The following is a 10,615-nucleotide window of genomic DNA, read 5'->3' as shown; positions in this document are numbered from 1 at the left end:
TGACTGACTGAATTCCCATCAAGCTGGATGAGGAGTTTTGCTCTGCGAAATTTTCCCTGGATAGTCAGGATATCATGGAGAAATCTTTGACATCTAGGTAGAAGATTTACTTGGAGGAAACCAATTTCTCTGAGTCCAGTCTTCATCTGCCAGTGGTCCATCTACCAGAATTCCTCTGGAGCTAAGGTATTTCAAAGGTTTCCATCTGTAACTTTTGGTTACTTAGTGCAGAAGCCAAACAAACAGGCTTGTTCCCTTTCTTTACTAATCACTAGTATGAAGATTAGGATAAGTCAAATAGTGTGAAGAAGAGTTTTAGATAGCACAGGGAGTTGTAGGCAGGGCCCAGAGAAGAAACAGGAGGCTCCCCTTAAGCAGGGGACTTAAAAGGTGAGTGGAGTTAGTTTGAAGAGTGCTAGGGTCCTACCTACTAGTTTCCCTTACTCCCTTTATTAAATAAACCTGTGTTTCCATAAGCTGAGGGTTTTGTGCTTAACTGGTCCTGGGAAGTTCCTAGGTAACATCTAACATCCCTGTAGGACAGTTCCACATTACTCTGACATGATAAATTACAGTGGCAGGGGAAAAAAACAACAACAATGAAGGTGCTTTTTTCTTACCCCTACCTGCAAACACAAACACACACTCCTACTTTGACCCATAGTCTAAGATGAAACCATTATTAATGCTGACTTAAAGCAGAGGAGAAAAAAAAATGCTTTGGATGTCTCTAGGATAATCACTTGCCATAGGTGATGGGTTCCAGAGATGAGGCGCATCATGGTTTCATAAGATGCTTCGCAGAAGATACAAGAATACTTTCCTGTTTTATAAGGTAGGGAAGGATCATTTCAGCCAAACAGAAGTACAACAGTTGCGTTCGAGTCCAGATTCTGTATCTCACATCTAGGATACGCCCTAACAAAAGCCACTCAGCTCTATACCATAAACTGCCTCATAAACAAGATTACAAAAGGAGTGGAGAGCAAGTATAGTCAGCAGACAGACTTAGACCAAAGAGATAATAATGACTGATCTTGGCCATCTCCTTATTTTTTTTTCTCATTCTCTGCATCAATTCCTAAGTATTTCTGCTTTATACTTTAGGTTGTGGTTGGCTTTACCTACCCCTAGTCTCTCTTTCCCTTCAATATCTTATTCCCATTTGAGGGAAAAGGTAGAATTATGAGAAAATAAGAATTAAAAAATTCATGATTTGGCATGGAGGCAAGTGAGATAAGCTGAAGAAAGTGGGTCTCTTTCTTACAAGGAAGGGGGAGAATGGGTTTTGGCAATCTGGAGAAATTGCCAGGGGAACCCAAAACTTTTTGGTACATCCTATATCCTTGCTTCTCAGGTTGCTGTTTGGAATTGATCATTTTAGGAGGCTTAAAAATACCAGATGGCATTGTTTATTATTATTATGTGATATTAAATTGGATAATATAGTTAATAGAAAGGTCAGTATTTCCCTAATCACCTTTATGTCAAATTATCCCGGTTTTGCTATTCACTAGAAAGAAATACTATTTTAAATAAGGGTAATATGTACATGCAAATGTGTGTATATCAATAAATACACCCCAATGATATTTGTGTATATTAACAGTTAGCAACAGAAGGAATTCTCTTTGGAAGGAACTTTCAGATCCCTCCCAGTATAATTAAACTAATTATAAACACTTGTATAGTGCTTATCATGTGCCAGTCACTGTGCTAGGAACTTTTAACAATTATCTCATTTGATCATTGTGACAAAGCTAGAAGGTAGGTGTTATTATGATCTCCACTTTAAGATGAAGAAGTAAACTGAGGCAAATAAAGGTTAAGTGCTTGCCTGTGGTCACACAGTGTTTGAATTCGCATTTGAACACATCTTTCTGACTCCAGACCTGGCACTGTTATCTGCTGTGCCAGCTAATTGCAAAAAGAATCTCACTAGCTCTCCCTGGCCATTGAACTAATCTTTACACTGAAAAGTTATAAAGTATTAAATGTTACAAACTAAGTATGAGAATGCCTCTAGAAAATAAAGGTCAAGTTTTCAAACTGAAAAATATCAATCTCAAAAGGTATACGTTGAAATTACCATTTTGTAACCAACAGCAGTTACAGGATCAAAATATTATAAGGCTTTATGGTTAAGTGGAGTAAAAAATATACATAGCATTTTAAATCTATTAAACATCACTTCGTTTTGTCCAATGATAGAGAAGCCATTGAAGTTTACCAAGAGTTAAACTAAAAAAAAAGCTAAAATTTCAAGTTTGGGGGAGGAGCTGTAGCATTTGTTGGTATTCCTTACTCTTCCCTCTTTAAAGTAATTCATGACATTTTTCCATTGAATTAAGATTTATTTTTTAAAAAATTTTAAAATAATAATGAGGCATCTTTTGAAATAGAATATTCTGCAAGTCACAAAAGCAGAGTTAGAAAAAACTGACTTGGACCATTACCCTAATGTTAGTCGCAACTTTTACAAGTCCTTACAGAGGGTGGGTAGAAATTAGCTGACAATGGAATAGAGAACTCCAGCTGTCCATAGTGATAAGAAGCTTCCATTACTGATCAACCATCATCAACTGGAAATTTGGGATCTCTACTGGCCGATAGCTTGGCACTATTTCCACAGATGGTAAAATATGTAAGAATTTCACTGGTGGAAGAGAGGACAGTGTTCTATTCTTGAAGCAAAGATAGGAAAAAACCATATTAAAGTCAGAAAAGAAGACAAATACAACCATGGCTGTTTCCCCCTGACCCTGTGGTGAAAAAGAAGAAAGACAACTACCATTAATCAGTTTAAAGGATTGTGTTGTTTTTAGCAGGAAACTGTGACTTGCCAGCCTATTCTTGAAGCAAAGGGAGGCTTTAGGCTTTAGGAAAGGCACATTTGAAAGTTCAGCTGATGGTGTTCTTATACAGAAGAGACTAAATTAGCAATTAGCTTAACAGCAGTATTGAGATCTACATTAAGCAGCACTTTTGCCTTTAGCTGAAGAACTTTTTTTTTATTCATTTTCTTTGGGAGGTTCATTTTTCTTGATCAACCACACCTCATTGTGTCTATTAAGCAACTGAGAAGGACTGTTATAGCCAGCAGTGTAGTAAACCTTTTCATCAAAGATTTTTCCATCTTCCCTCAAAATGCTTGCTAATGTCAAGAGTTGTTCCTGGTTCTTCTGGGCACTAGAAAACCCATCAAAAGACCTGTGGAGAAGAACATGAATAGATATGAATAATTTGAACACCTCTATTCAGTGAGAATAATCATATACTCAGTTTTGGTTTAAGCACTTAAAAATTAAGTTTAAAATTAGTCATTTTTTTCCAGGCCAACTAGCTTTCCACTCATTCCTGTTCCTCCTGAAGGAAAGGGCAGTAAGAAAATTAGTAATGTGGAATGTTCCAGGAGAAGCAGTGTTCTCATGATTTTTGTAGGTAAAAATTCTATATTTCAACCTCTCTACAAATGCAAACTAGGAAAGCCTAATGAACATCTATTAAGCACCTATTATATATCAGGCACTATGCTAGGTGCACCGAGTCTCTCTCACTCCAAGGGAATTTGTGGTTTACTGAATAATAAATACCAATTTGGAGTTAAAAAATAGTTTTTTGTCATCTCCCTCTAACCTTTCCCTTGCAGAGATACAGCAGTAACTGACCAGGAAAGCAACAAGATTTGGTAGTTTTTCCCCTGTCTGCAGAAGAGCTATCCTGAAGACAAATTGGAAGCGAGAAACAGTGTAGAGAATGGTGTTTCACTTCGTCCAATGAAATAGATCTTGAATGTGAGCTCTTGAGAAAGGATATGTACTAGAAACACATTTACCTGTCACTGATGAATTGAGTACTTTGGGGGGAGGGGGTTCTTGTCCAATTTTAAATAATGAAAGGAAATTTTACAGAAAAACTTACATTTTAGTTTAAAGATAGACAGAAATTATGAGAAATGAAAATCTTCAGCAATATCATTTCCCTATGCTCAAAGGGGAAGCTAATATATAAACATCCTCTAGATCAGTGATGGTGAACCTTTTAGAAACCAAATGCCCAAACTACACCCTTACATGCATGTGAGCTCCCTGCCTTACCCAAGAAAGGGAAGGGAGGAAGTACTCCCATTGGGTTGCTGGGCAGAGGGTTATTTCATGTGAGAAATGTCTTCAGGCTCCCGTGGAGAGAAGGAAGGGAGCAGCTTCCCTGGCATGCATGTTAAAGGTTTGACATATATATATATATATATATGGGGGGAAAGGAGTAAGACCCAGGGGAAGTGTGGGTAAATGCAGTTCACCTCAAACATTTATTACCCTATATGTTTGTACTTGATTATGCATTGTAGTAAAGGAGTAAATTTTGAGGGTACAAATACTTAGAAATACCTAAAACTTCTCTACCAAAATAAGTACCAATTATGGAGGGAAAAGGAGACCATAATTAGTTATATTTTATGCTAGAAAAATATGCATAGGATCAAAACTATAGGGAGAGAGCTTCCTGCTTCCCTACTCAAGGAATGTCTGACTAGAAAAATCAGAATATGGCTTTTTAACTGTTCCAAGATTTCAAATATATACATGCACCCACAAATCAGATATTAGTGATGTAGATTTGTATGTCTATATATGGATATATACATGTATGTGTAAATATTCATAAGTATATATAATACATGTATTTTTATGTATGTATTCATATATACACACACTTGGTTTTTCAGTCCAAGTTCATAACCCTATTTGGGGTTTTCTTGGTAAAGATACTGAAGAGGTTTGCCATTTCCTTTTCCAATTCGTTTGGCAGAAGAGGAAACTGAGGCAAATAGGGTTAAGTGATTTGCCCAGAGTCAAACAGCTACTAAGGGTCTGAAGCCAGATTTGAACTCAACATGATGAGTTGTCCTGACTCCAGACCCAGCACTCTATCCACTGTGCCTATCCACTGAACGTAACTGTTCATATATATATATAGATATTTCATATAGATACAAAATATGAATTAAGACAAATTTTAAACTAGCCTATTTTATTCCGGTGAATTTATTTGAGAGTTGCATTTCAGTTATTAAAAGGCATTTTAACATAAAATCAAAAGAGTAAGAGTTGACTTCAGAATATTCTCATATATGTTAACTGGGTTTGGAAGGGATTTATATTTGAGTCTAAGCTCTATGAAGCCTTTTCTGATTCTTAAGTCATAGATGAGTGATTCCTATTTTCGCAGCTTCTGTTACACTCATCTGTCTACCCACATTACCTTGTATTGTAGCTATTTTTGAACTTATATTATCTCACTACATTGTAGACCAGTGATTCCCAAAGTGGGCGCTACCGCCCCCTGGTGGGTGCTGCAGCAATCCAGGGAGGTGGTGATGGCCACACATGCATTTATCTTTCCTATAAATTGCTATTAACATTTAAAAAAAATTTATTTCCAGGGGGCTAAGTAATATTTTTTCTGGAAAGGGGGCAGTAGGCCAAAAAAGTTTGGGAACCACTGTTGTAGACCCATGGAGAGCAATAACTGTCATATACATTTTTATTCCTCATAATACAAATTCATCACAATATAACTTACTGGTATCTATATATCTTTTTCAGTCCTATTTCAGTGTATCTTTTCATAAAAACTATTCCTCACATTACATGACATTCCACACTTCACATCCATTCTTCTGCAGAAGTGTTACTCTATGTCTAGAATGTACTTTCTCTGTCTCTACCTCATAGAATCCCCATTTTCTTTCCAAATACTATTCATGTCCTAACTCCTACATACTACTGCCTTTCCTGATACCCATAGTAACACTCTTCCGTCCTGAAATGCATTTGTATAAAATTTGCATTTAGCTATGAGTCTGTATACATGTTTTAACATCCTCCCTTTGAAGAACATAAATTCTTTTTTAACCACCGAATTGCCAGTTTCTAGTATAATGACTTGCATATAGTAGGTGTTTTAATCAATGTATAAATTGAATTGAGTCTAAACTTGGAAGAAATGACCATTTATTAGTCTTTTTTCTGATAAGATTCAAGTTGCACATGAACTATAATGAGCACACAAGTGAAATTATCAGTCTGAAGAGCTAATTTACCTCCACTTACCGCACAAACACTGTCATTGCAGCTCTGTCTTCAATAAAGACATCTGACTCTGAAGGCTTGGGTGGATCAGATTGCTGTTCAGCAGGAATGTATAAGGAAATGGTAATTGTAGACTGACAAAATGGCCCTGACCCTGGCTCCACATAGCTTGTCACTGGGGTAGTCATCTTTATCTTTATCTCTGACATGATAACAAATGTGAATGAAAGAAGAAAAAAGAATGAGCTGATGCTATATTGCACTTTTCTATGTAATTATTTCCCATCTGATCTGCCTCTAATTTTCTTGAACAGGATGATTTTTCATATATCCCAGTAACTATCCAGTTTTAAAAGAAAGTTACCATTTTTTAAATATGTGTGTATACACACACATATTCTAATTTGCTCCATTTCTCATATTAAATGCTACTGGCAGTTGGAGTTCTCAAATCCATCAGATAACACTGAAACACTAGGAAAGGGTGGATCAGATGGCTGTTTTCAGGTGCTTATAATCAATTAATTAAACAGAAACAAAGAAAGAGAAAACACAGACACACTCTGAAGAAACATTTTGTAGTCATAGTAGTGACAGGAATAAGGTATTATCCCATCTATTTTCTCATCTATATGTTAAAGAGTTTCATTCAACCATCATCCTCTCCTCCATGTTCTGAAGTACCTAGTATAAGGTTAACCTTTAACTACTTGTTTTCCCTCATTTTCAAATAAATGAACAAGGAGATTTCTTTAAATGTATTCAATTACTTAGGATCACACAGCAAGAGCTGGAATAAAACTTAAAGGTCATTTGGTTCAATCATCTCATTTATAGATGAGAATATTAAGGCCAAGAATCTTAATTTGAAAAGGGCAAGGACTATATCTTGCTGGTTATTCTTTATTTTGCTGAAAAAACGGACCACAGTCTATAGAGCCATAGATTTAGAGCTGGAAGAGATCTTAGAGGCCATGGAGTGCAACTCCCTTATTTTACAAATTAGGAAACCAAGACAAAAAAAGGTGGTGGTGGTGGGAGGAGGTAAGCATCTTCTCCAGGGTGGCACTGGGTGTTTGAGATGAGATATGAACCCAGGTCTCTCCTGTCTGTCCTTAAATTTTAACTGACAAAGGTGGGGATTATTTTTTGATGATATTCAACAGGTTATTGCTTATTCAGAGAATTCCTTTCATATGCTAAAACTTATAGCCATATTGAACCAATTGCTTAGTCACCATTTTATATGTACCTAATGTGAACCATCTTACCTTTCTCATTCTTGCCTTGAATGTAATTATGAAGTTTTGTGAAGCCAGCTTGGACGGCTGCATCCCAGTCCATTGACTCAACAGAGGTACTAACCCACTTAGCGGGTTCATACTCCCGGATCTCATAACTACCAGGCTTAAAGAAAAGAGAAAAAAAATTATATATATATACTAAGAAGAAGCTCTAACAATTTATATTTAACAATGATTGATAGTGGCCTACTTCTGAGTCCTAGAACTCACACTTTGTGTACAAAAATAAAGACTATCCTGTTTTGGATGCAAATTCACAGGCCAATAATAATTGCCTGCAACCTCAAGTCCTGGCTTCTTGATAAAGAATATTTTCTTTAATTTTATAGCAGGAAAAACTTAGGCCCATTTGTTTCCAGGATTTCCAGAATAAGGTATTTATTGCCTAGAAGAACGATTTCTCTATTTATATAATAATTTCTTTGCTAAAAATTACAGTGACTTTTTTTGCGAACATATTAAGAGCCCTCGGAATTTCTGCTTTTTCACTGCAAATTACCCTAAAATGTGAGAATTCCCAAAGTCTCAGGATGCCTAAGTTCTCTCGACTGCCAATCACTCGGGTTTGAAATACGTTCCCTGCCACCCCCTCCTCCCTGGACAAGGTGTTCTACCTGCAGGTAGGCTAGGTTTCAGCTTCACCCCATCCCACCTATTTCCCCGAGGGAAAGTGGTTCCCCACCCCAGGCTTCGGAGCCTGAGCATCCTGAGTCACGGCTTTCCTCCGCGCCCCGGCGCTCTCTCCTTTCTTCCTGCCAAGTTGAAGAAGTCGGTCACTACCTCCGCGGCTGCCTCCTCCAAGCCCTTCCAGTTGGGTGTCTCTGGGGCGGGGGCGTCTTCAGCAGCTTCCTCCTCTGGATTTGGGTCTGGTTCTGGTTCTGAGTCGGACATCTCGGACGTTGGGGGGGGGGGGTAGCGTTAAAGGTCCAGGAAAAGATGCGGAATTAGGGCCAGGCCTGACTGAAGGGGAGGCCTATGCAATTTGACCCACTTCTCCGCCCCGGCTCCCGGGGGCCGCACCTCGGCCAGAGACTCCGCCCAGGCGGGTCCGAGGGTGTGCCCAGGGATGCGGGTCTGCCCCGTGCGCACTTGGCTGCTGCAGCTAGGAAGCTGCCGGGCTAAAGATCAGGCTGACCCGTACCCTCTAACTCAGCTTCTCCCAGCCCTCTCTCCCAGCTGTTCCGGTGACCGCCCAAGCAGCCTCGGGGCCGTTCAAGAAGGCGGAGGAACAGGGGGAGGGAAAAGGCAGGTCTCAACACCTTTCTGCAACCGCCCTCACCTGGTGCTGGGGAGCGCCCTCCCCTTCTCTCCCCCACTGTGGCTGGGGGAAGGTCTGGCCCGCGAAGGCAGGAGAGCGTGTACCCTATAGGGAAACACTGCAGGCCGGTTTTTCAAGTTTAACTTTTTTTTCCTCCTCTCCATATCAAAGGGTGATTGTGAGGGAAGGAAGCACCTTGAAACTTTAAAACCAACAGAAATATGAATTTTCATTTGGACATTTAGAATGTGACCTGGAACCAGCCCTTCGGCTTTCTACTTTAAGGAGAATTATTGCGCAATTATTGACTTTTCTTTTATTCATCTACATTAAAAAACACTATGAGGTTTTTTTTGTTTGTTTGTTTGTTTTTATGAGTTAGAAGCAGCAGCCATGTGAAATAGTAGGAGCGAGGCCACCTTAGAATGAGGCAAAGCTGAGTTTCTGATCTGGGTTTCGTATGTGCCTCTGACACTTAGTAGCTCTGGCATCCCGTACAAGTTACTTTGTCTCTCAGCGAGCAACGTTAACTCCACGAAAGGAGTTTCGATTTTATTATTATGGACCCCTATGGTAGCTAAACCCACGACCTTCTCTCCAAATGATATTTTAAATACATTTTTAAAATGGGTTGTGAGGGAAACCAATTTATTAAAATAAAATTACTAAAATATACATTTTAAAAGTTCCTGAACCTCAGGTTAAGAACTCTTTTTTTATTTTAATTTTTTTAAACCCTAACCTTCCGTCTTAGAATCACTACTGTGTTAAGGGCTAGGCAATGGGAGTGGGGAGGGGGGCGTGTTAAGTGACTTGCCAGAGTCACACAGTTGGGATGTGTCTGAGGTCACATTTGAACCCAGGATCTCTAGGCCTGGTTCTCTATCCACTGAGCCATTTAGCTGCCCCTAGGAAGGTTAAAAACTATTATTGGAAGACTTTCAGCTTCAGAGAAGGAAAAGGCAATGAAATAATAGGTTTAGTCCCTAGCCCTGTAAATGTGCTTTTCATTCTTATTCTTGCCCTTGCCCTTCATGGTGTGCTTTGGAGTTATGAGATCTGACTTAAAAGCCTAACTTGTGCAGTTTACTATCAGTGTGACCTTGAGTAAATTACAGCCTTTCTATGCTTCAGTTTTTTGTTCTGTAAAATGAGGGGGTTGGGCTCTTCATTGGTGAAGAATGGCTTAAGTGCCAAGCCTTTTTGCATGCCTCAACTCTCCGTCCAGTCACCCAAAGAAAGCACTTTCTCCCTCAGATCTCTCCAGTAATGTGGGGGCTCACAAGACAGCTTGAATTTGCCCTCTGGGTACTTGAAATCCTTAAAGGTTCCCCAATGCTAGATGATTCCAGATTCATCCATAGATGTGGTTGCTTTGAGTGCCTAAAGTCTCAAAAAATGGTATGACGTTTCATTTTCATTTGCGTTTAAATGTTTATTTGTTATTTTTATAGGTTAAGTTTTAATTTTTTTAGTGTGAGGAAGAAACATAATATTCTTTATTATTAGGTATTTAATGAATTGGGCACTAGTTCGCACAGTAGATAAAGTACTACACCTGGAGTCTTGCTGAGTTCAAGACTGGCCTCATATACTTACTAGTTAGCTGTGTAACTCTGAGAAAGTCATTTAACCCTGTTTGCCTCAGTTTCCTCATTTGTAAAATGAGCAAGAGAAATTAAATGCAAACAATTCTAGTATCTTTACCAAGAAATCCCCAAGTTTTGGCTTTAAAAGATCACACTATTGCAAATATGAATAACATGGAAATAGATTTTGAACAATGATACATGTATAACCCAGTGGAACTGCTTGTCATCTTGGGGGTGGGGGGGAAGGAGGAGAAAGCGGTGGTGGTGGTGGTGGTGGTGGTGGTGGGGAACCATGAATCATGTAACCATGGAAAAATAGTCTAAATACATTTAAAAAATAGAAATCACTAAATGGGGTCATGAAGAATC

General features: G+C 38.8%; 1 protein-coding gene across 2 annotated transcripts; it reads right to left on the bottom strand.

The window, feature by feature from the left end:
• Window positions 1-2,360: 2,360 nt before the first annotated feature.
• HEBP2 (heme binding protein 2) lies at window positions 2,361-8,703 on the bottom strand. Of its 2 annotated transcripts, none has more exons than XM_044674617.1 (4): window positions 8,177-8,673; window positions 7,364-7,499; window positions 6,114-6,294; window positions 2,361-3,210 (listed from the first exon to the last, which is right to left on the bottom strand). In XM_044674617.1, exons 1-4 carry the CDS (start codon window positions 8,285-8,287, stop codon window positions 3,012-3,014), a joined length of 627 nt encoding a protein of 208 aa, XP_044530552.1. In that variant the 5' UTR covers window positions 8,288-8,673; the 3' UTR covers window positions 2,361-3,011. The 2 variants fall into 2 exon arrangements, with proteins under 2 accessions (XP_044530552.1, XP_044530553.1); XM_044674618.1 differs by having other exon boundaries at window positions 3,074-3,210; window positions 6,232-6,294; window positions 8,177-8,703.
• Window positions 8,704-10,615: the final 1,912 nt, after the last annotated feature.

The sequence above is a fragment of the Gracilinanus agilis genome, chromosome 4, assembly GCF_016433145.1.
Source record: "Gracilinanus agilis isolate LMUSP501 chromosome 4, AgileGrace, whole genome shotgun sequence".
Taxonomy (NCBI): Eukaryota; Metazoa; Chordata; class Mammalia; order Didelphimorphia; family Didelphidae; genus Gracilinanus; species Gracilinanus agilis.
This window is presented reverse-complemented; position numbering and strand designations above follow the sequence as displayed.

Bases quoted from the DNA above. Each gene is read 5' to 3' on its own strand.
- HEBP2 (XM_044674617.1), bottom strand. From the start codon at position 8,287: ATGTCCGACTCAGAACCAGAACCAGACCCAAATCCAGAGGAGGAAGCT. The intron at 7,500-8,176 runs GTAGTGACCGAC...CTTTTCTTTAAG, and splicing joins TGGAGGAGGCAGCCGCGGAG to CCTGGTAGTTATGAGATCCG. The intron at 3,211-6,113 runs GTAAGTGGAGGT...TCTTCTCCACAG, and splicing joins GCAATGACAGTGTTTGTGCG to GTCTTTTGATGGGTTTTCTA.